Source organism: Solanum dulcamara, chromosome 6 (genome assembly GCF_947179165.1).
Source record: "Solanum dulcamara chromosome 6, daSolDulc1.2, whole genome shotgun sequence".
In the NCBI taxonomy this organism is placed as follows: domain Eukaryota; kingdom Viridiplantae; phylum Streptophyta; class Magnoliopsida; order Solanales; family Solanaceae; genus Solanum; species Solanum dulcamara.
This window is the reverse complement of record NC_077242.1, coordinates 60004874-60031189: the sequence shown is the minus strand read 5'-3', so window position 1 is coordinate 60031189 and position 26316 is coordinate 60004874. Positions and strand designations below refer to the sequence as shown.

Genomic DNA, 26316 nt, shown 5'->3' with positions numbered 1-26316 from the left:
AGGGCAAGTTCTACAAAGTGGTGGTTAGACCGACTATATTATATGGGACAGAGTGTTGGCCAGTTAAAGTCTCTCACGTTCAAAAGATAAAAGTTGTCGAAATGAGAATGTTGAGATGGATGTGTGGGCATACCAGGAGCGATAGGATTAGAAATAAGGATATCCAGAACAAGGTAGGAGTAGCCTCGGTGGAAGATAAGATGCAGGAAATGCAACTGAGATAGTTTGGACATGTAAAGAGGAGAGACACAGATGCCCCAGTGCGGAGGTGCGAGAGGTTGTCCATTAATGGTTTCAGAAGAGGTAGGGGTAGACCGAAGAAATATTGGGGAGAGGTGATTAGACAAGACATGGCACAGTTACAGCTTACCGAGGACATGACCTTAGATAGTAGGGTGTGGAGGACCCACATTAGGGTAGAAAGCTAGTACATAGTCTCGTTATTTTTCCGTATTAGTAGGCACCTTAGCGCACTATAATTTCTTGTGCTCGGATTTCTGTAAGTATTTATTACTTTCTGTACTTTCTTTACTCTATTTTACTTGTGTCGCTTTCGTTAATTGCTTTCACATATCGCTTTGAACATATTAGCCTTATCTGACCATTTGTTATACTTTTATTGAGCCGAGGGTCTTTCGGAAAAAGTCGTCCTACCTTGGTAGGAGTCAGGTCTGCGTACACTTTACCCTCCCCAGACCCCACGTTGTGGGATTTTACTAAATTATTGTTGTTGTTGTTTCCACAATAGTGATATGAATTAGAACTAGTTTCCTCATTATTAGAATTTTCAAAACTAAAATAATCACTGTGAGATCCAATTGACTTCCTGTTATTCAAGGGGTATGATCTAATAAGACGGCATTTTAAAGAGTTTTGTAATTTATTTATTTGAAACTTCAGTCATGATTGTTTTCCTTGAAAATGATCTCTTTCCACCGAATAGACTTTGAATTTATTTTGAGATCCTTCTTTTCTTTTTCAATAGATCAAAAATTTTCAAAATTTCGTTAAGATCAATTATATAGAATGATCTAATAATTACTTTAAATCAAAATATTTTTTTACAGAATTTAGAATGTACCTGACTTGTTACTCTAATTGCTATGAAACATACATTTCCTGAATCATCATGCTCTAGTTCTAAATTATCTTCATCACTCCAATTGTTGAGAGCTTTGTTCTTTGGTTGTCCTTGTGTATATCTTCTTCTTAGTTCAAGACATTCACTAGCGATGTGATCATACTTTCCACAGTTGTAGCATTTTCCTTCATTCCTGTTTGAGTCAGTAATTTATTTTCCTCTTGAATAATTTTGCTTACCTCTTCTTTGATTTTTGAATCTTTTGAAAATTTTCATCACTAACTTTGTGATTAAAACAATTTTACTTTCTCCAAATTTTTCTTCTTCTTCCTTGTTTTCTTCTATGGCATTGAAAGAACTAACTTCTTTTTACTTTCATCCTATCCTCGCTTGCTTAGATGAGTTTTCTCAAATGCGATGAGATCTCCTCTTACTTTGTCATATATAAGTTTGTTGAGATTCATGCTTTCAAGTCAACTACTTTGGCGTGTCATTGAGGGGGAAAACTTCTGAGAATTCATATTATGTGCTTAATAAACAGGTAAATTTTACCTGAAACTTTAAGTTCACCAATGATCTTGCTCAAATAAGCAAACGTGCTTCTAATTCTTTCTCCTTCTTTCATGTAGAATAGTTGATATTTGTACACAAGCAAACTAACAATAAGTTTTTTAACTTTGTCAATTCCTTCATAAGTGACTTTCAGCTTATCCCACAATTCTTTTGTTGCTTCGCAGCATGAGATCTTTTCATATTCCTGACCACTAATAGTATTGTACAATATATTTTTTGCTCTGAAATTGATCTGAATGACTTTCATTTGCTCATCAGTGTAGTGATCTAGACTTGAAATAGTAGAGGTTTGAGTATCATCAGTCTTCTTTGACATTGGGATAGGAATATCCCCACTTTTCAAACCTTCACATCATATGACTTGATGAATATTTTCATTCTTATTTTTCAATGAGAAAATGCTTATCATTGAAGTAGGGAAGTCTATTTTGTGAGGTTTCTTCTTGAAAAAGTGCACCAATGATTTGTTGTTCCATGATATTTACTCATCTACTATAACGCAGACAATTTGTGAGACCAACTCTGATACCAATTGAAAGTGCAGGAAGGGTGGTGAATTGATCATTTTTAATTTTCTTAGTTAACTTAAATGATTAAGTAGTCAACTGGGCATATTTAAACATTAAAGCAATAAGTAAAGTGCATAAAGGAAATTCAACATCTGATGTTTTATACTGGTTAGAATCCAGAATTGATCTTACTCTAGTCCCCTTGGATTGCAAGAGAGTTTTCTTCTAACTTTTGGTAAATTGAAGGTGTTACAGGAGATCCTAGTTCTACGCTCAGTATTTTTCTTTTGTCTCTCTTTCGAATCTTTTGATACAAGATCTCACAAATAACTTTTCTCTCTTCTCTTTTTATTGTTACACAGTTATTCTCTCAGAATATATTGTTTGCTAAAAGTAGAACAGAAAAATTATAAGAAGTTTCTAAAACTCATATATTTCATCTTTGAAGCTTTCTTTCTCTTAAGTAGACTCAGAAGGCTTCAACAAAGGAAGTTGCAACCCAAGAGATTTTATCCTTGAAAAAGGAAAAGGAGATCTTATTTCCAAAAATAAGGCAAAGTTGCTTGAGGATTTTGATTTGAAAGGAATCTTCAAGTGTGATTTTCTAGACGGCATTGCAAAGTCTTGAGTACATTGAAATCTTTCGACGTGATATGCTTTCCATCTTGACGGAGCATCTTCTTTCAAGATCTTCTCTTTCAATATCTTCTTGCTTACTTTAAGATTGTTGCTAATTTGACATTATCTTCTCTTATGCTTCTTTTAAGGTTGATATCAATTTGGATTGATATCTTCCTTAATTGATGTCCTTAAAATCAGCTATATTTTCAATCTTCCTTATGTGAGTTCATCTAGGATCCTTTGATGGATCATTGATTGATTTTTTTCTTTTTGTTGTTCGTTCTATCAAAATTTCCTGCACGGATATCATCTAGCACTAACAAATGAGAAGAGTTTTAATGATGAAAACTGATTGTCGAACCCTCCTAAAATGTTTTAAGGTCATTTAGATACCCCAAAAGGATTTAGGACAAAAATATCCTCATTTAAAATAAAATCGATAGAATTTCACGCTCAAAGGTTTGAGTGACTGCCTCAAATGATGGACCATCACTTTTGGCAGACTAGAGCATCTTTGGTAAAATGATCATAATGTTTTACTCTGTACTCAGATTTATGAAGGGTTGGTGGAGTTGGAAAGAAGAATCAAAAAAAATTAATTTGATAGGTAATGGGACATATAACTCTTCATATGCTTATTTGAAGCTGGCCCAAGTGAAAACTTATAACGAAACTCAATCGGTAAAGGAGCTTTCAACTCAACTTTGTGCTAGAAGATTCTTGGCCTTAATTCATCTCTAAAACTCTTCCCACACTAAAGAATTGACCTAAGCATCAATTTACATTTAGGAATCATCTGGTTCAGCCCTGCCTATAAGTAATACCCCAAAAGTTGAAAGTCAGAAAATGAAGTTTGAAATAAGTTTTCCTAGAAAATCTTAGCTTTTGGCATCAGAGATGACTTTTCAATAGGCCCTTCTCAACCCATGGTGCTCACCACGAACCTTGGAGAGGGTTCGTGAAGGTCACCAGTTCAAAGGGGAAAAGTTGAGGAGGTACCACATATGGCTTCACGGCCCGCAGTACGAACTACGAGCCATGGTGTGATTTAAAAGCCCAACTCCCCTTGACCCTCCTCGGGGTGCCTACCATGGGAAGGCACAATAAGCAGTGGTGGACACCACGTGCCATGGTGACTTCCATGAGGTCACCCCTCAGAAACTTAACTTTCCAAAGTTTAAGTCAAGGACCACGATCACCACCACGGCTCGTAGTGAGGGTCATAGATTATGGTGGGTCCCCCATGCAGGTGCAGTTCAGTTTTAAGTTGGGGGTATTTTGGTCATTCTCTATATTTTCATTAATGAATATGGAAATTTTTTGGGACTATATCCTAACCTATTAACTACCCTAGGCCCTCCTAACCCTCTCATTCTCACCCTAACTTTCCAGCTAAAAAATCTTCTCTCTAAAAGTATGATCTTCAAGTCTCCTTCTTCTTCAAGTTAATTCTAAGGGTTTCTTCAAGATCAAGGTTTCAATTCTCTGAAATTTAGGGTTTCTAAAGGTCAAAGTAAATGGTAATTCATCCATGGAGTCCCAAGATTTTCTTCCAATCTCTTTCATAAATTCTTCTACTAAGCCCTAATTTCATAAATCACATGACATTGCATATTTTCAAGATGAATTTCAAAGACCTATGATATATGTTAATTTCAGACATGACTTATGAGTTATGATCATGATTTTTAAGTTATTTCAATGAAATCTTTATGAATGATGTTTAAAGACGTTTTATGCAAATAAGTTATGAATGATGTTTCAATGATGCTATAAGCAAAGTTATGGTGCAATAAGGACAATTTTTGCACAATCATGTTAAAAGAGGTGATAAGGACAACTCTCACCAATTCATGGATTCTTTATGAATCAAGCAAGTTATGAGTTATTCGTATGATTTTCTATGATGAAGTTGATAGATAAGTTATTCTTATATTATCTTTATAAAGATGGATTGATATTTATTATCATCTCTCCTAGTGATGTTAATGACTATGTTTTCATAAAAATTTAGTTGGGATAATGACTTAGCACCGAGAGGACTCTAAGGAGGGGTTCGGTCCGATAGCCATTGTAGTTACCCAAGGGAATCCTAGTAGAAACCTTTAGTCCTTAACTACATTGCCTGTTAGGTTTAATGATGCCAATATGATGAAGCTAATGGATCCACATATAGCCCAGTTAAAGAGAGTACCATGACAAAGTATGCCCTGGCAAGGTAGCTTCCCCCTGCTCGATGTGGGGATCATCGGATTCCATGTAATAACTCACATGGTCTTATATGTCAGTTAAAGGTCCTATCCTACACCAGTTAAAGAAAAGTTATAAAGTTCTCATGATGATGATGTTTTGATGTATTGACCAGTAAGTTTAAATATTTTAATATTTTCATGGTTTCAATCATGTTTTAAGATATTGGTCTTGCTGTCACGCCCCGGGAGGGTACCCTAGACGTAAACGGCACTCAGAAACCAATTCTGGCTCCCAAGCGAACCACATAGCCTGATCACATATCCGTTCATTCATTCAATCAGCGGAAGACAAGAAAATAAAAAGAATATTCGGTGGGCAACTCAAATATCAATCTAACTCAAAGAATAAAGGCCATGGGCAGACAAATCAACTCTAATATTTGTCATTATAAATAGTTTGACAAGAATAATTTTAAGGAAAGAAATACTCAATCGACGCATCACTATCTATTCTATGAAGTCTCTATCACTACTATCTAATTGTTGCCAATGACATGTTCATGGATACCTCAACTCAAAATGAAAAAGGGCTAACTCGAAGCAAGAATACACAAATGGTGTCCTTCGAATGTAGGGGAGGACTCACCAATACGCTGAGAGTGGGTGTGGATCTTCAATGAAGCGTCGGTTGATGATCTCTAGTACCTGTCTCTGCATCATGAAACGATGCAGGCCAAATGGCGTCAGTACGTGGAATGTACTGGTATGTAATATGGCAGAATGAAACATACCTCAAGTAAGAGTAACGCTGGTTCAAATATCTCAACTCAGGAAGATAAGAGAAACTCAAATAAGGCGTCATAAGTCTGAAGTAAGAATACATTTTTAGATAAGGACCAATCACACATCACACAATCCAATCCAATTATGTATAATACAGTTCAATCAAATCATTTACAATTCGATCCCTTTCAATCATGTACAATCCGATTGTATACACTCAACTCAACAATCAACTCAATAATCAAATCCAATTTAGTCACATACCATTCTATTCAATCCAATCACAATTCATCTATTCCAATCCAACCATATACAATCTACTCAACATTCAACTCAACAATCAGCTCAAGGGACTCAACTCAGTAAATATGTAACAACTCACTCAAGTGTCCTAAGTCTAACAAGAAATAGTTTAGACAGGACTAACTCATAAGTATATAGCAACTCACTCAACTCAACTGACTCATAGCACTATCAAGATCTAAATGGGAGTTTCTCTTATTCGACAACCATCACTTATGAGCCAATGAAGGTACAACAAACTGACATTGTTGCCGCGCCCGTTCATACTTTGTCAGGGTATGAACGAATCAACAACTCATGGATCCAATCCAACCAAGTCCTATAATGTCAAGACAAAACTCTCGGGGAAGCATCCGACTTTAACGGTTCAATCCCTTCTACGTTTGGCAACACAGGTATTGGGTTCGAGTATGGACTATACTCTTGCCCAATTCGGTGCTCGATACTCCTCTCATGACTCCATGCTCATAAAACTCCTCTAATCATCTCAAACAAGCCCTCACGGCTAGTTTCATGTGGAACATTGCCACCTCATCAACTTTGTTCTCATTTCAACTCAATTAACTCATAATGGCAAGTCTCATTTAGGACCTTGTCCACTCGTCAATTCCATCCTCAAATCAACTCAATCAAGCCTCATTGGACCTTCTTTCAAATCAACTCATCTCAAATCATCAAACTCTTCTCTTTAAAAATTTATACAATCTCAACTCAATGAATGCAAAAAATATTATGTACATTAAAATATAATTTCAACTCCTCAACTCAAACTCAAAATAGATACTTTAATGTAAAAATACTCAACTCATTTAAAGGCTCCTCATACTCAACTCATACTTAAACTCCTTTCTAAATCAAAGATGAAACTAATAATTCCTTAGACTCAAAATAGCGTGTAAATGGTTTATGCAAAAAGGTTCACAAATAATTTATTTAAAACTCCTCCTCAAAAGATCATTTGTTTTTCCAAAATATTCATAAGACTTCAATCAACTCAATTTATGCAATTCACATATCACATAATCACATTAGACTCCAATCCACTTCATCATATAACATCCTCATCAACATACTTCTTCATCAATCATTCTACACATATTAAATAATCACTATTCACATCATCACTCACACCATCATCAAAACATCATCATTCACGTCACCATCAAATATTATCATCACATCATTGGCAACTATTATCATCACATCATTATCAAACATCTACTCCGCAAATCTTCATTTTAGTCCTATGTTCAAATTATAGAAATAAAGGAACATTTTTAACTATCCAATTCATTCTTTTCATTCCAATCAATACATATATACACAAAACCATCCACCTCAACTCAAGACAAATTATGATCAAAGAAATCTCATCTTGGGTTCATGTGAATGAAATATGAATCCATACTCTCAACAAAACTCAACTCAAGAATATCGTCAACATCTATATACAAAGATACATTTATAATCAATAATATGAAAGATAACTATTTAGTAACTCAAATCATTAAAAACATCAATCAACCAATAGTATCTAAAAACATTTTATAGTTTAGGAAAACTTTCAAGAAAACCTTCTTAGAAGGTTCAACTCTTTCACAACTCCTATCCAACACATCTATGGGCATATGGAAGAACTCAATCCATATTTTAGGTTAGCCTTACATACCTTGTTTGAAGACTTTGAAGAAACCTTGATGTTAGGTCTTCAATGGAAGGCTTGAATTCTTGAAGCATCTTAAAGGCAATCTTTGTTGGAGAAGGATTTGAAGAAGAAGAAGAGGAAGAGAGAAAATATTAGGGCTTTTAGAGAGAGAGGGACTGAAAAATATGGTCCCAAAACGTCCAAGGATAGATATATATAATTAGGGAAAAAGTCCAAGTTGCCCCTCTTCAAAAATCTAAAAAATTGGGCAAAAACCTTGTTGGCGCTATAGTGGCGCATCGCGCCACTGCAGCGACAAGCCAAAATAGGATTAAAACCCTGCACATCTAATAGTGGCGCGTCGCTCCAAGCCCCAAACTACTGAGGCTGTTTTCTGGCGCTATAGTGGCGTGGGGCGCCACTGGAGCGCCAAGCCTAAATTTCGCCCAGGCCTGAAATTCCTGCAGTACTAGTCTGTAGTAAAATGGCCATAACGTTTGACTCCAAACTCCAAAAATTATATTCTTGGTGGCGTTGGAAAGAAGACTCAAATACCTTTAATATGGTAGGTTGTGGGCCACCCAGTTCTTTATATCCTAGGAGATATGGTCGTTTGAAGTTGACCCTTATACTAACTCGTCCGAAAACTTAATTGATTGGAGTTCTTTGGACTCGACTTGGTGTTAGAGATCCCTTATGACCCCTAAACACATCTAACACACTTCAATTACTTAGTAATTAATCCTAACTCATGTGTAGAATTACAAGTCCTCCGGTCCGAGTCTACCCACACGTGAAGAAATATTCGAGTCTTTGCGAAAAAAATTCCGGGGTGTCACACTTGCATCCCATGTTTCATATTGATTATGTCCTGTCTTTATTGTTCATGCATACTTCTCACATACTTAGTGCATTCCATGTACTAATGCATCATCGTGCACCCCTTATTCGTGAGTAGAGCTGAGCTTGTGTACTTTCATTGTTGGTGAGTCCTTATGCTTCGAGGACAAGACACTTTATTTTCATCGCGTCATATGACTATCTCACTTCTCTTATGTTGTCATGGTTGAGCTGGAAATTTGTCTTGTTCTCCCATCTAGTAGTAGAGGCATGTTGGATGTTTCGATTCTATGTTGTCTTTTATTCCGTTTTTTGAGATTTATGCTCTATTTTGAAACTATGTTTCTGTGCTTATTTTTTAACTTATATTGCTTATTTACCTTATGTATACTCTTGAATAATATGCTAAGAGGCTTGGTTAGGGTCCTCCAGGATTCTAATCGTCGTGTCGCGCCTAGGCCTAAGCTTGGGTCTTGACACTATACGCATATGAAGAATGATTCGGGTATTAACTCGAAAATTTTTGAGGTGTTACACTTTAGAAGAATTATTGATTCGCCAATTTTTCACAACGAACACACCTGAATGAATTGATAGCAAAGTATTTGTTTGAATTCTAATATCTAAGAAGTATAACCCTAGTTTTTCTCTTTTATTAATAAAATCTAAATTGTTAAAGTAGTTAGCAGATTATAATACCCCCCCACCCCCCATCCCATTTTTCAATAATAGTTATTGCTTTGAATCTCAACATCAAATTATAAAAGAACTCTAATACGCTCTTTGTGGGATTCGACCTCAACCTAGTTGGATTACTGTATTTTGCATCGATCGCTTTAATCCTATAAAAGAGTGTAGTTTGAATGATATCAAAGGAAAAAATGCCTTTTTCTTAATTCAAGGAACCATGAAAATAGTGCTAAGATATTGATAATTTAAAAAACAAATTGATATAGTGTTGTTAAGATGTTGTAGTTTTCGACAAACAAGCTAATGTAGTTTAACATTGTTGTTTTTTTATGAAGTTATGATGTTGCACCCGAACATTACAACATTATGAAGTGAGTGCACTATTTTTAAATGAACTTATGTTGTTGCATTTGTTTTATATGAAGGAATGTTTTTCTTTTATCAATTTGTGTTTCATATCAATAACATGTGAGCCATTTCAATAATTTTGTACTCCTGTGTCCATTCCAACAAATTTTGAATTGAAATAACTTTACCACAAACACAAAAGGTTTCACTCGAACAAAATCAAATTCTTCAACTTCCAACATACATCAAGAGATACATACAAAAATTATACAAGAATTTGAACTTGAACTTGAAAAACAACAAGAATTTGTCTTGAAACACAGCACAAAAGATTTCAACTTGAAACATACAACAACTATTATGGCAATTGGTCATGACAATTCCTCAAGTTTTCAACTTGCATTAACCAATTTCATATTCACTTTTTTTCGCATTTCTCATCGGCTTAATCTTTTCATAATCATGAAAATCAAACTCTCCTTCCATTCTGCTTCTTTTTCTTCATACTTGAGGCAGATTGCTCTTCAATTTCCTTAACAGTAAATGTAGATTCGTTTTCATCTCCATCACAATTAAATTCTTCATCGTCTCGACAATTTTACTATCATTGTAAGTAACCATTTCTTTCATCTCCTTTATTTTCTTCACCTTGAAAACTAATTATTCATTCATGTCCTTCATTTTCTTCACCAACTTTAAAATAATGACTTAGATCTTTCATCAATCTTATCATCCCTTCATCAAAAAATATTGTTCAGTTTTTTGCACCATAATATGGCCAAAGCCAAAATCTTCTTTCAAAATTATTGTCGGATCAAGAAGTCTTTAAAGGGAGCAAGAAATCATGATCCGTAATAAACATTGAATCTTCATTATCTATACAAATCTTATTCAAATTCAATTTTACCTCTTTCATATCTAACCCTAATTTTTATACAAATAATTTGGAGAAGAAATTAAAAGAATGAAGAAGAAATTTTAAAAATAATAATAATAATAATAATATCAAAGCTTACCTCTTCAAATCAGCAACAATGGATAATATTTAAGCTTACTCAAAAATCTTCAATGGAGGTATATGATGAACAATAATAAATAGCTATATTTAGAGTATTTAACAAAAACAATTAAAATAAATTATGTAAACTGCTACATGGCAAATAGAGATAGGCATGTATAACTTTAATTCCATCCTTATGCGGCTCTTGTAGGTGTGTTTGTTTACTTGCTGGTCCAGCGAAGCTACTAACACCCACAATAATACATTAAAAGTAAGTTGAGGGTAGAGAGGTTTGGAGGGAGTGAAATATACAACCTTCCAAGTTGGCCTATGCAACAGTTTATGTTTGTTTACAACCATTATCCCCCCAAAAAAAAATACCCTTACTTAGATAAGTAAATTTTGACATAATCAAAATATCATAATAACTTTTAGGAATAAGTAAATTTCTTACCTGGCGAGTATAAGAAAACAACGTTATAGAAAATATGAATCAGAGGAACTGAGGAAGTAAAGAGATATGTAAATTAAAACCTTATGTTTTATTATTCAAAATTCTACCATATTTTATAGTTACTAAGTACTAATCCATTTTTGATTATATTATGTCTCAGTCTTTATATTTATAAATGACATTTGATTTCTAATATTAGACATTTAATATAATTAGTAGAGAAGAAAACAATATGTAAATAACGCCACATTCTAAAAATTAAAAACGCTGCAATTGAAACTAATTATTTTTTATTTTCCACCCAGCATCTGGTACTCACATTGGAACCTAATTATATCCGGATTAGCACTGCATAGAACTCCATTCGGGGGAATTGCTCCCTACCAATGGTTCTTGCATACCCAAGGCGCCTACGACCTCTGGTTAAGGGAGGAACAGCCCTCTCCATTCCACAATATCCTTCGATGGTTGCAACTGAAACTACTAATTTCAAATAAGGGTGATTGAGCCCCAGAGCACGGACTTCACTTTTCTAGTCTTTATGAAAAGCTAGAGTTATAACTGAACATCAGCCTTTTTCGTCAATTGTAAATGAATGAAAAGCATGGCAGAACAACGCCAAAGATCTGATAATTAGTACAACCTGAAGTCTGAATTTTTTACTGCTACTTTTTTCTTTTGTTGCTAGATAAACCTGTAAATGTTAATGCGTCATGCTACAAATTACAACCATGGAAAAAAATTGTCCCTTTAGTTAGTCTAATACAGATAGACAAGGGGAAGCAAAAAGCAAAAAGCAAAAAGTCTTCAGTTTCACCAAGTCTCTATTCTGTTGCCCATTTTAGCTAATCAGTTACCCTCCCCTAGTTAGGCAAATAATGAGGAATCTGCAATCAAATAAAATAGGTGAATATTTAGCATTTTCAGTATTAAACATACAACTCTCTTCTGAATCTACATTGATCTCCAAAGCCATTTCCAATTCTTGCACGAGGACAAGGATTACCCATTCTATTAAATATACTACTTTTCGAACATAGTATAAACTCGGTTTTTACATTGGCTGCATTTTGCGGCTTCTAAGTTTAATAAAAGAAGAAAGTAACAAGGAGCTTGTACCTAAAACTCAATCTCAAAACCTAAATTCATGATGTGAGAATTATCTAAGACCATGTTCAGAGAGAACATAATATTTCCTCGACAGATGTGGAACACTCAACAGAAAGTTGCGATAGATTAAGGGTCAATGCAAAGCTTGTCATTAACTATTTTGATCACTTACCATCAGGCATAGGCAGGCCCAAAATTATCTGTATCGCAGCATAATTGGCTCTAATAGCTTAGCATCAGTAGTCATGCTTCAGAGGGGAGGAGGGGAGAGGGGAGAGGGGAGAGGGGAGAATACTTTTCTACTTGACATGATGTTATATCAGTGTTATCAAAAGCAAAAAGCACGAAAAATCTCTAAGGTCCAATGGGGCTTTAAGCGCAAAGTGCAAATAAAGCATGGGCTTTAATGAAAAAAAGTGCAAAGAGAAACAAAATACAAATATATATGTTTAGTCCAAAACTAATAATGTATAAGCATGAATGATAAATATATGAACAAAGAAAACGAAAAATAATTATGATAAAGTGAAAATATCAATTGTTTGGTATCATTTCTTCTGAAGAGGTTCATTGGCAAGGAAAAATATGCCTTAGAACCTTGATGACGACACTGAAGCACACATTAAGAGAGACGAAGTGCTCAACACGTTTTGAGCCTCGCTTCATGGCTTAAGCGCGCCTTTGATAACACTGTGTTATATTAGCAAAAGTTTAAGACTAATTGAACATCAGATTCATGACACACATACTTCTAAAGACGGGGAATTAGTAGTCTGATTTTTACAAAGACCAGAATTGTCCTGAACTTAAAAACATACCAAGACCAGAATTGTCCTGAACTTAAAAACATACCAGGCCTCTACCACATGCCTCGCTAAAATACAAACAATTTTTACTTTCCCCCAATTAATATCACAACTCATGCCGTACAATAATACTGTAACAGCAATCAGAGCCAATCATAACACAGGTTTTCAGCAGGACAGGAAAACTGATTTCAGTAATTGGTGAATACCAACTCAATTATGCTTCAGTCATGTAAAACTAAATGGATGACTATAAGCAATCACAAAACTGAAAATACTCATGTATTAATATACCTTGTTGGAGTTAATTGGATGACCCAGAAGCACTGCCAGCGAAAATAGATTTTGATCCCTTTTGCTGGGTACAGTCAATGATCTTTAAAGTCGAGCAATCTCTGTAAGTGGATCTGTGCAGTAATATGAGTTCTTTCGATCATACCTTTTCTCCACGAAAAGAATTGGGATGGTTTTTAGGGTTGACTATAATACAGTCATCAGCTCATACTGGCAAAATCATAGGGCACATTTATCAGAATGTCATCTCATGTGATGATGTTACCTACAACTTCCATCTTGCCTAAGATATTGTGCACAGCCTAGGAAAACCATAAGAGAGCATGCAATTCAGCTATGCCCAATGTAAGAAAATCATAACATTCCACTATTGGTATTAAACCAGCACTACTTCAAATACCAGTAAGGGTTTGGTGATCCAGACAAAGGTGATGAATTTAGTTATCAACTCTTCAAGGTTTAACTACCACCAACCCATTGTCTCAAAGGTTCAGCATAGCAAGGTGAAAGCAAAAGTAGAAGAAGCTAAGGTCTAAAAATGGCCAAAAATAATGGAAAAGGGGCGGCGTTTCAAATGTCAAACAATTCTGTGAAGTTAAGCTGCCCATTAAAACTGCTAAAACTGCAGCTTTCATTTAGACCTTTATAGTGGAAATTCTTTGGGAACGACCTTTTACATAAATTTATTGACAGACAGAAATTAATCACGACTGTTATAAGGAACCAACAAAAATAAGTACCAAGATCTGAGCTTAAGATTAATCCTTCTTAAGCATCTTCCGGGTCAACCTCTTTGAAATCTTCTGTATCATCCACATCATCTATATCATCTATGGGTATATCTTCACTATCATGATCAAAGGAACCTGAAAATGCATCAAAAGTAGGTAAAAGTCAAGCCAATTTATTGAAGATTACTGTTATTTAGAAAAAGCATGCAGCTCTTCTAGAATATAAATATACATTAAAACGAAAAATAGGAGACTGAAAAGTTATGACTCTATTAAACAAGATATCTCTATACTAGAAACATGTCAACTATACTTAATTATATTGCATAGCATACCCGTTTATAGAGTATACAACGGCATTGCTGACAAAAGAAAATGCGAGTGAATGAACGGTAACATACACAGTTTTCACAGCAGAATATGTAATTGCAGGTCTCTGGTGGCCGCAGGTAATGCAATTTTAAAATCAACCAACAAAGGAAATTTATGAAAGGAAATAAACTATGACTCACCTAAATAGTCGTAGAAGTTGTAAAAGGTAAAGGAACGCATGGTAGAACCTATTACTCTTCAAAAGGATTACATATAAGAATTCTGCTTGGCAATTCTTAATGTACATGGAATATTCCTAAACTAACCAGAGCTTACGCTGTAGCATCAGTATATTCTTGCACTAGCTATTTGAATCCTTTGCGACGGTCAAAACTAAATTGTATCTAAGGTGGCTCTTTATTATATCAGAGAAATGTTTTTCAGGAAGAAAAGTGAAATGTTCAATATTATATGTCAGAGAATCATTTTTTCCAGAAGAAAAATGTAGACAACTACATACTTCTATTGTTAGAACTTCTGGTTTTCTTCTCTCTATGTCTTATAAATAAAGTGTAGTACATAAACTTCAAGAAGTGTGAGTGAATACAGCTAATGGATCATGAATCATTCGGCTAAATAATTTTACGAACAACAGAGGAAGAACATTTACATCCTGAAACTAATGAGGCTGGACTTGCAGCAGGCTCCCTTGATTCTGGCATTTTATTGAGAAGATACTCGAGTTCCAGAAACTGTAGAAGAGCTTCTGTCTGAGGGTTTTTATAGAAACCTGTGAACAAAACAGAAAGGAGAGAGAATCAACATCCACACTGCTAAAAAGTATCTTGCAATATACTACTAGATAAGAAAAAGAACTAGCACTACGTTAAACAGTATCATAGACTTCAAAATGAAGATAACAGTGAGCTTATACTGGACAAATTTCAATCTCACTTGTTGAATAGTTCAGGACAAACTCAGTTTTATTCTAGATGATTATAACAGACTCAATTGACTCCAGAGAACATCTTATGACCAGTGTTATCAAAGGCGAAAAGCGCAAAAAAGCTCTAAGGTCCATTGGGGCTTTAAGTACAGAGCGCAAATAAAGTGTGGGCTTTATGAAAAAAGGCACAAGGGAGAAAAAGATACAAATATATGTGTTTAGTCCAAGACCAATAATTATAAAAATGAATGACAAATATATGACCAAAGAAATTTAAAAAAGGTATGATAAAGTGAAATATCAATTGTTTAGTGTCACCTCTTCAAAAGAGGATCATTGGCAAGGAAAAGTTTGCCTTAGAACCTTGATGACCACACTAAAGCGCACATAAAGAGAGGCGAAGTGCTACACACGTTTTGAGCCTCGCTTCAGGGCTTAAGCGCACTTAAAGTGCGCCTTTGACAACACGGCTTATGAAACATAAGAAAGTAAGTGCATAGATAATGTCCTGGTGTATAGATCATCACCATGGAAGACACCGTCAGCGACAGGTTGAGAGGGATTGTAGCATGGTGCAGTCTGAACAAATTCAAACGGCTTGGATCCTCTTGTACGCAGCTTATTTCTTACAAACTGGCGGCACTGTTCTATGTCAAGATGTACATTACTACAATCAAAATGGAGGAAGTTACGAGCTGATTTTCCGAAACATGATACTAATAAAAAACTATGAAATGTACGTACTTATAGTTTGCATTCCTGATTGTCAAGGGCAAGACAGCATTATACTTTCTTGTGATAGCCAACCATTCTTCATCAAGTTGAAGTTCATGATGTCCTGGTCCGGACTCAATTTCAATAACCTATAAAACTCAGTGAGTCACACAACAATAATTTAGGCCGGTTACATAGCGGCCCCTTAAACTTTTCTGATTTTTTTAATTTAAACACTTGAACTAAGATTTGTACCTATTGAACACTTTAACTCAAGTCAAATTGGGTCTATTGATCACTTATTTCACAAGTCTAAACAACTTAAAGTGCGTGAAAATCACTTGATGTGACTTCGCAAGTAAAACCAATGATAAAAGGACATGTCAGCAAAGATAACAAAAAGCCAAATAAAAACTGAGTTGACCTGAAAAGACTTCTGTAAATCTCCTCTCCGATGAGGACATTTTCCCGAGAAGAAGAAATAATTCAGATTTGGAGACTCAAAAAAAGTTCCCGTGAAATAGAGGAAAAGAAAATCAGACTCGGGTCACAAAGGCGTTCCTAGATTTGGCAGAATGATGTTGAGGAAAAACATAATTTTGGATTTCACTTGACAATATTTTCCGGTGAAGTCCAATAGATTCCAGATTTATGGGGTTATAAAAATCAGTTTTCAAAGACTTTGAGGGAAGGATTTTGGGGTAAAAGGAAGAGAAGAATAGTATAAGAGTAAGGGGTCTAATGGGCAGCACTATGGAAGATGCGATTTCACTTGAATCTGAAGACGAAAGAAATTAAAAAACTTGTACTATTGTTCTAGAGCCGATCTCTACTTATTAGAAGTAAGAAAACAAAGAAGAATTCACAAAAATCATTTGCTGGTGTATTTCTTCTTCTCATGAAACGTACAAGAAGAAAAGTTGGAAAAAATGGCCAGAAGTCAATTTTCTGACAAAACTCTACTTTTCCCGGCAAAGATGCGCTCAAGTTCAGGTGATAAACACGCAACTTTCCATGTCACCAATGAGTGTTTGATAGGCACACTTTGAGATTGGATGTAGTGTTCAATAGGTTTTATGCTTAGCTTAGGTGTCTAAATTAAAAATTCTGACAAATTTAAGTTGTTGTGTATGTATTCAGCCTTAACTTTATGTGCGAACTATAAAAAGGTCTTGACTCAATAAACAGCAAGGTGCAGAGAAATACCTGCAAAAACTTTCTACCAGGGAGGCATTTATCAAGGGCAAGAAACTTTGTGGAATGACCATCCTTCTCATGCTGAACTAAAGCAGCAAATTTGCAGTGTAGATGGGCAGAAAACCAGTAAGGAGGCCTCAACTTTCCCAGTAATTCTGCAGCAGGTTTGCTTCCCAGAGTTCCTTCCTGAATCTGAAAGAGTACATATAAAGGGCAGAAAAAATGAAACGAATATAATTCTACACTTCAGAAGACGAATATGACACGAGGGAAAAGAAATTAAAGAAATGTACAAACACATGAGTGTTACTTATGGTTTCAAAGATACTAACTACAAAAATGACAAACACAATTTCTGTGAACATAACATATATGAAGATTCCTACTGAAGAGAACTAAATTAACAGAAAGTCAAAGGATAATAAATATTAGACCAAGGAGTTGTCCACTTAAATGAGAAAGGGAAGAAAACAAGTGAGACACTGAGGTTGCTCCAGTGGTAAAGCAATCTACTCCAACCAACTAAAGGTGTTGGCGGTTCAAGCGACCAAGGGAGTGCCAAACTACACACCAAAATAGTACTGCTCTACGCAAGACTTCAGTAGGGAGCTGAAATACTTGCACATGATAAAACGCACCACAAGAATACTTTTCTTGTACAATTGAATCCTCCTGCTATTAAAAATTGAGAATTCAAAAGGAGCTGACAGCTAACATGGAAAGAAAGAAGATGAAATGGGTGGTCAGGCCTAGCTCTAATAACATAGATCAGCAGAAATAGGCTAAGGGCAATGAGGAGATTCAAAAGATTCTGGAGAACAACTCTGTGATGGTGGTCACTCTATACTTGTACAATTGAATCCTCCTGCTATTAAAAATTGAGAATTCAAAAGGAGCTGACAGCTAACATGGAAAGAAAGAAGATGAAATGGGTGGTCAGGCCTAGCTCTAATAACTTAGATCAGCAGAAATAGGCTAAGGGCAATGAGGAGATTCAAAAGATTCTGGAGAACAACTCTGTCATGGTGGTCACTCTATACCTGTGGTAAATCGGACCTCCAGTTCCTTTTAAAAACTCCTTCCAACAGTTGAGCCAGATCGACGAATCTGACAGAGATGACACCTCAGCTAAGGGAACGCCAGATTACCAAGAAGGAAAACACAAAGCACTGAAAAAATAGCATGAGCAAGGAAGTCCACCAAATTGACCTCAGGGTTCATCTCTGGAGCCCCAGCATGGATTATGGAGCAGATGGTTGTCTTTAAGGATCTCAATGACACAGAGCCAACAAATAATTATGCAAGAGGGCGAAAAGACTGAATCTAACCATAAAAAATATGGAAGGAAGAACAAGCACACCATCGCCATGCCTACTGAAGGAGGCCCTACACAGAACACCCCTAAACAACCCAAACAAATAGAAAGGATTCTAGTGAATATGACTCAGAAGACAGCCGAGGAGATTTACATTTATGATAAGGAGGGTGAAGAGTGCAATTCCTCTGATGAGGAGCCTATAAATTCCTTTGCACCACAAACCTCATGGAATGAGCAGGAAGTGGAGGATCCAGTGACATCACATAAAATGAGTTTCAAGAGAACTGATGAGCCTTTTTGGATGACTGGTATATTCCAAGACAAAAAAATTCAGAGACTACCATTGTGGATACCTTGAGAGGTTGAAACTTGAACGTAGATGGCCCTTGGTGTATTAGTGGTGTTTTTAATGCAATAGTGGATGCTGAAGAAAAGAAAGGACGCAGACCACACAGAAGGGAGAAAAGCTGGGACGTAATTTCATGTATAGGAGAATGTGGGATGCTGGATTTCACACGACCAAGTTTTACGCGGTGTAATGCAAGGGACATGGAGATAGAATATGGAAGAGGCTAGATAGGGTCATCATCCATCATAAATGGACTGTCAAATTTTCTTAAACAGATGTAGAACATCTAACAAGCATAGGTTCTGAACATACACCTATGCTAGTTAAGTGTTCTATATATTTTTAACTTATTTTCACTTTTATTTTATTTAGTATGATGATATAATATGAGCTTAAATGAAGAAATGAAGATTCATATAGCCGACTCTAACTTGTTTGGGACTGAGGTGTAGTTTTGTTGTATGATATTTTCCAATAGGATAAGCAGATCTGTATATAGGACATTATCTAACAAGGTATATCAGCCATGGAAAAAGTGAACCTGCTCAATATTACCTCTTGCTCAAAGAAAGGTTTTTGACGAAGAAGAGCTTTCAAGTCCCCACCGTCGGTGATGCCAACAGGCCAGTCATGTGAAAGAAAGATATCAACTGGTTCCTCAATTTCCAAGAGCTTGTGGACATCATACTCGCGAACATGATATATCGATCGAATATCCCGTTCACTATAAGGCAGCTTCTCATAGTGCCCTGCCCAATATCAGGCAATAATCACATATAGCAGTCACGTAAATCCAATTTCACATTTTTAGAACATAAATTCAGTAACAAATCTAGAGAAGCTAGGTACAGTGAATTAGCCAACCAATACAACTTGTATTTGACAAAACCTACACGTTTGCTTTCACTAACACATCAACATTCAAAATGTCAATATCCAAATCCAGGTAGTATTTGCTAGGACTAACATACCCATATTGTAGTGGTGGGATTTATAAATTCCAGAAAGGCCACCAATACGAATGTTGCCAAACTTGACTACTCCAGCAAATCCAAGGAAGTATATCTGAGGTGCTGCCCATCCTCCATAGTACCTGGAAGCACAAAAAATCATTGTATTAGGTAGGCAAGTTGAGGAAAGTAGCATATTAGAAGGGATGTACCTATGTTTCATGTTATTTCTCATTCACCATTCCGTCTTATCATACCTTTATCAACTATAACTGAAAAAGCATCTATGGACAGTAAAAGAATCTCCTTCTCATGCATCCAAAGGCTGGTGAATTATGCTATTGGAGAAATACAACTTGACTGGTCATATCAAACCAGGTTTCAGACTTCAACACTTCGTCCCTCAAGTAAACTAAACAATAACTTATGAGAAAATGAAATCCTTCATATTCTTTTTCTTTTTTCTAAGTTGCAACACCTCAAAGGCTGGTTTCACAAAAAAGTTCTTTTGATAAATAAAGTAAAAAGTTTATAAGGTCGGTGTAGCAATGTTATATGGGAGTAAACACTGGACTTCTAAATTCCTGCATATTCCTAAGAGTGTTGTAGAAATGCCAGAAGTTAAGATGGACGTGAGGTCATTTAAAAACAATAAATCCGACAGAAGGAACAAAGATCATACATGGAGGATAATTCAAGAAAATATTGCCTAAGATGATTTGATTAGCTCTACGTACACCTCCAAAAGAACCAGTCGAAAGGTGTGATGCTATGGTAATTGAAGGTGTTAAAATGGAACAAGATAGACCTAAAACATGTGGGAAAGTTATCCAAAAAGATCCAAAACTTCTTAGAATTCAGGAGAACATAGTGAAAAAAATAACACAATAGAGGTAAAAGATTCATAGGTGATACCAACTAGTACTTCCATCCCATTTTATGTTAAGCACTTAACTGGGCACAAAGTTTAAGAAATGTGGAAAGGCTTCCGAAACTTGTGGTCTAAAACAAGCCATAGATATTTATGTGGCTATAAATCATCTCATTCACGCATATATAGAAAGTTTAAAGTTTAATCGTTTCTAAATATAGAAAGGTAACATTCTTATTAGGATAGAGCAAAAAGGAAAGTGCATCACATAAGTTGGGACAAAGGGGGTACTTGGGATTAAGGCTTAGTTGTATTAGTTTATTTACATTAGTTCCAATGTTTGCTAGATATCTTTCTAGTTAAATTAGAAATTTGTATGTCAATAGAAAATAAGGAGAACCTCTAGTGCTATGAAATTATTGAGGAAAATGGATATTGAGGATATGTATAGCCAACCCAAACTAGTTTGGGATTAAAGCATAATTGTTGTTGTAGTAAGTTGTATATCCATAACGGTGGTGTCTCAACCAACATGAACACACACCTCAACTATTCTACCGGTAAGTTGCATGTCCTTAATTTACATTTAATTTAAAGTGATAAATATGCAAATAAATAGATCAAAGCAATTCACGAGTCAAGAGACTAAAGAGTAAGCAAGTAAACTGGTTCACCTAAAACAATCACCCCACAGCACAAACACAAACTCTTCATACAAAGACAGTTAACTCATTCACAATTCTTTCAAGATATCTTTCTTAAATTTCCTCCAAGTCACTATTGTAAGCACTTGACAGTGAATAGACACTCGAATGTCAAGTAATACAAGAACAACAAAATTTGAATAGTTAATTGCAGAAGACAGTTATCTATCACTGGTAACATGATAATTTCAACTACATCAGATGAATATAAGACAGCTGACCAGCCATTTTAATTTCAAGATTGAACAGCTTTTATTAAGATTATATATCATCACAAATAAGATCTAGCGCAAGAAAGCTATAAAAGAAAAACCACAGATAAAGATGCTTTGGCATTCCAGATTAAGAGATGAGGTACAGAAATGCATAATCAATCATGGGTAACAATCTCATGCAATACTGACTGCAGTTATCATATATGGGCATCAACTCACAGTTCCCAAAGGTAATTGGATGCTTCGTGGTTTCCTCCAATAAATATAGTTGGAAATGGTGCTACTTTCTCTCCTGAGTAATACTTCCAGAAAGAGTTCATGCTCCGGTATTTAGGTGGCACATTTAAGCTTTCCAGATCCTTCTTGTTCCTAACAGCCTGTTTGCACAAATAAAATATCTCAATTCGTACTAGTCAAGTCAAGGATTTAAGTGTTTGCAATTCAATTGTTGCAATATTTCAGACCAACTCAACACATTCAAAGACCAAACACAATTTGTCTAGTTACTTGTTTCATCAGTTAATATGAGAAATCTCCCTGCTATCCCAAATTTTATTCTTGTTATGTTCGTCTTCAATATAACCGTGAAATTAAGCATTTCACTACCAACATCATGAAGCATAGAAGATCAAAACTAAAGAGTTGTATTGTTACTATTTTCAGAAAAGAAAAAAAAACTAAAGAGTTGTATCAAAGAAAAATAATTCAAAATAATGAAGAGCACACTTAATCAGAATAATATCTGTTAAAAGGAATGAGCCAAAGCCTAATTTTCCAATGGATGGATCATAATTTCGAAAATAATTATAAATAGATATTCAGAACAACAAAATCCAAGTGTAATCATTCTTGTGTGGTATATGTACACAAAAATGAGCCAAAGCCTGATCTATTATTAACTCGTTCGGGAAAATCAAAAAATAAGAAATGCATCAAAAGCTAACAAGGAACAAGTGTATCTACCTGAAAGTCACCGCAGCATAAAAGGAGATCAATCTTTATATTCTGAACTTCTTGCAAATGCAACAAGGTGGCATAGACATTATCCAAGTCCCCATGCATACACCCTTCTACTGCAATCCTCATCTGCATTTAAGTAACCAAAAAATCCATTAGAGCAACTGAAAACCATATATAGATATTCTAAACAAGAAAAAGTAAGGGTTATCTCATCATTACTGATTTTACTCAGCCAACCAAAGAAATAAACTAAACAAACTGCTCATGCAAATTAACACTTTCAGAATTTAATCTAGACCCATATCTATCTATCTATATTATTATTATAAAAGTTGGAACTTCAAATCTAAAAAGTTGAAAGACCTAAATATCATTCTAAATAACCTGAGTAACCCTTCTTTTAAATAAGTATTGTTTAATAATCTACATCTATCTATTCTATATTCTATAAAAGCAGGAACCTCAAATTAGATGTCTGTTCTTATTTAAATAAGTATTATTTAACAATAATATTAGAATAACATAATATTTAAATTTGATTTGGGCATTTGGTCGTCTGGGAATGTTGTGGCCCTCTAGTTTTTTTAACTAACCTGTTAGGATATCTAGTAATCCTAGATAAGGATGGACAGATTTTGAATATTTGTATGCAGTTATTGTAGATATAGTTTAGTACTCTTCACTTCCCTTAGGACTCTAAATCCTCCCCTATCAATGATACATCCGATATTTAAATATGCAGCTAGGAGAGGACTTAGAGTCCTAAGGGAAGTGAAGAGTACTAAACTATATCTACAATAACTTCATACAAATATTCAAAATCTGTCCATCCTTATCTAGGATAACTAGATATCCTAGAGCCCGTTTGGATGGGCTTAAGGCTTATAAGCCAAAGGCCATAAGTTAGAAATCCTAACTTGTGGCTTTTGACTTATTTTTGTCATTCTAGCTTAAAAACAAGTGTTTAAAAACACCTTTTTTATCTTACCCAATTACTACAAAGTACTTAAAAGTATTTTGGCTTAAAAGCATTTGAAATAAGCCAATCCAAACATGCTTTTAGTCTTTATATGTGTTAGTCCCTTTTTTTTTCGAAAAGGTAATGTTGTATTCCTCAGCATTAAGGATATGTTGGAGACCTCCAAAAATTGGTTCCAACAAGAGAAAAAACAAAAAGGCTAATAGACTACAAAGTGCCTAGAAAATCTAAAATTTGTGCAACTTCTTCTGTCCCTCCTTCTTTACACCAAAAATAAGTAGTCAAGCAGTTCCATTTGACTTTCTCAATTGAATTAGCCTTGTTTCCAAAGCATCTGCTATTTCTTTCTTTCCAGATAGACCACCAAATACATGATGGTATCATACTCCACCACTTTTTCTTAGATTTTCTCCTCCCTATACTGATCTAGCAACTAAGTAGATTTGTTGTATGCTCAGGCATAATCCATTTTGTATGTGTTAGTCCTAGAAAACGGTTCAACAATTGTGTTGTCACACTGCAATGGAGGGCAGGTGGTTGTTGGTTTCCTCAGCCTCATTACAGAGATAGCACCAATAGGCAATATGGAAACCTCTCCTTTTCAATCTCTCATATGTGGAGCATGCTCTTTTGGCAACCAACCAAGAGAAACAGTTTATCTTGGCTGGCACCTTGTTCTCCTGAATCTGCTTCCAGGAGCCAAGCTTACAGCCTGGATGCTCCTTCACCTCCTTAATATATAGCTTGTTAACTGAAAGGCTTCCATCTCTAGAGTGTTTCCATCTGATAGAATCTTATCGTGTTAGTCCTTTTCTTTTAGATCCAAGTTCCGAACAAATATTAATTTCAAAACTATATATTTTGGTGTTTGGTTTAAGAGTTTAAGAACCAAATATATTGGTATTAGAACTTCTTTTTGCTATTGTCATCATCTTTATTTCAATTATCTTTTTCTTTAAAACCATGGTGTCCGGGCTAGCTTGAAAGCACCTCAACTAATTCCACGGGATACCTGCCCACCAACAACAGGTAGGAGGTAACTCTGTCCATCAAGGCTAGCACAGATGGAAAAAAATCACCTAGTATTTTTGTCTTTGCTGGGTTTTGAACCTGAGACCTTGTGGTTTTCAACCCACTTCATTGATCACTAAATCACACCTTTTGGTGCTTTATTTCAATAAATTTCACTTGCTCTTTTTCTTTATTCTATTATATACAAATATATAAAAGGTTATTGTTAGTCATTTAAAGTTAAGACCTGCGATTTGGCGGATCAAGTTCTTCATCCCTCTCCTTTCAGACGAGTCACTTCATCCCTTTCAGGTGCATATGGATCCATATTCCTATGTTCTTCCAACGTTTACTGTGTTACTAGGATTAGTTAGGCTGAGAATATGATTTCCGACATTGAACTTCAAAATAAAGGAGGAGAAGATGGTCAAAAAAATGGAAAGATCGAAACATGGAAATAGATCTAATAACAATACGGACTACCTATTTCAATTGTGGTGATTTCTTCGACGGGGATGTCAGCAGGTTAGGAAACGCTAGGTTTTTTATATTTGGTAGAAGGCAGGCTGAAACTCTACCCCAACCAAGTGAAACTAAGGTTCTGAAAGAGTTCACCATCTGATCTATGAAGTGTTAACCCTCAAAGGATGGCTAAGAATGTCCATTAAAACGAGCGGACCGATGGGGTCGTTTTTCAAGCACGAATATAGGAATGTTGATATTGTTTTAGTAATTGAGTTCTTGAAATAAAAATTAAAAGAGATAATCATCAAAGGGTGTGGCGGGATAAGTAGATTATCTAAGACAATCTAATTTAAGCCATGGAAAGATACTTGTCCCAACTCCGAGCAAAATTCTTTTCCAGTATAGACATAGCAGTACCTCACATTTGGTGTCTACCCAAAACTCCAAATAGTTACACTTAAACATTCAGTTCTCCAGAACAACTTATGTGAACCTTTATCCATTTAGCAATACAAAGTAGGTACTTATCATTCTAGCAATGGCCAAATGTGATTCATAATCCAAGATTGTTCATGTGCTATGACCTTCAAATTAAATGGCTAATCACAGAGAATTGGAACAATCATAATAGGAGCACTCACAGTCACAGATTGTAAGACGGTGCATATGCATGTAACTCAGCACAACCAAGTTTTGAGGCTAGCAAGTATGACCTAGCCCATCCCACACTTGGAACTAAGTCAAATCTGATGGGGACTTCAGGACAACAATGTAAAAGTAAGGTTATGAATTTGATACTATACAGTTCAGTGAGGTGAACCTGCATGTGTTACTCAAGGGCGGCTCAACCCTAAAGCTACTAAAGCAGTGGCTTTAGGCTCCAAAAAATAAGGGCCTCCAAAGAACCAAAAATCCCCCAAATTCAGTTCGCTCAAATACGAAAACATACAGAAGATGCACAAGAAGGAAATAAATTCGACCGATTAAACGAAGAACCAAAAGAACTGAGCACGCAATAGATGGAGATGCATACCTACACACATAAAAGAGACAATCTGATGAAAGGCGATGTAAAATGTTGATATTAATTGAGAGAAGCACGCAATAGCACACTTGGAAGAAACCCTGGTAGAAATTAGGTCTCCTCCAGCAAATATTTGCCAAGTTATTCTCGGCAAATTTCGGTTGACCATAATTTTTTTCAAATTTTAGTTAAATTTTAAAAAATATTATTTTGTATTTACAAGTTTGAAAAATTATTTAAAATTTTCATAAATTTGTGTTATCATTTTATAATAAATATATTTTATTAAAAAGGGAAAAAGGCATAAATTTCCTCTAAAGT

At 35.3% G+C, this 26316-nt stretch overlaps 1 protein-coding gene across 6 annotated transcripts; it reads right to left on the bottom strand.

Annotated features, from left to right (window-relative positions):
* Window positions 1-11594: 11594 nt before the first annotated feature.
* Window positions 11595-26113, bottom strand: LOC129891210 (lariat debranching enzyme). 6 transcript variants are annotated; one of them, XM_055966500.1, is made up of 12 exons: window positions 26005-26113; window positions 22520-22642; window positions 21776-21933; window positions 19788-19909; window positions 19372-19565; window positions 17159-17341; window positions 15983-16101; window positions 15766-15905; window positions 14963-15082; window positions 13990-14115; window positions 13250-13551; window positions 11595-11926 (listed from the first exon to the last, which is right to left on the bottom strand). In XM_055966500.1, the coding sequence occupies exons 2-10, from the start codon at window positions 22640-22642 to the stop codon at window positions 14018-14020; spliced, it is 1257 nt and encodes a 418-aa protein (XP_055822475.1). In that variant the 5' UTR covers window positions 26005-26113; the 3' UTR covers window positions 11595-11926; window positions 13250-13551; window positions 13990-14017. The 6 variants fall into 6 exon arrangements, with proteins under 6 accessions (XP_055822475.1, XP_055822476.1, XP_055822474.1 ...); XM_055966501.1 differs by having other exon boundaries at window positions 13250-13459; XM_055966499.1 differs by having other exon boundaries at window positions 13250-13362.
* Window positions 26114-26316: the final 203 nt, after the last annotated feature.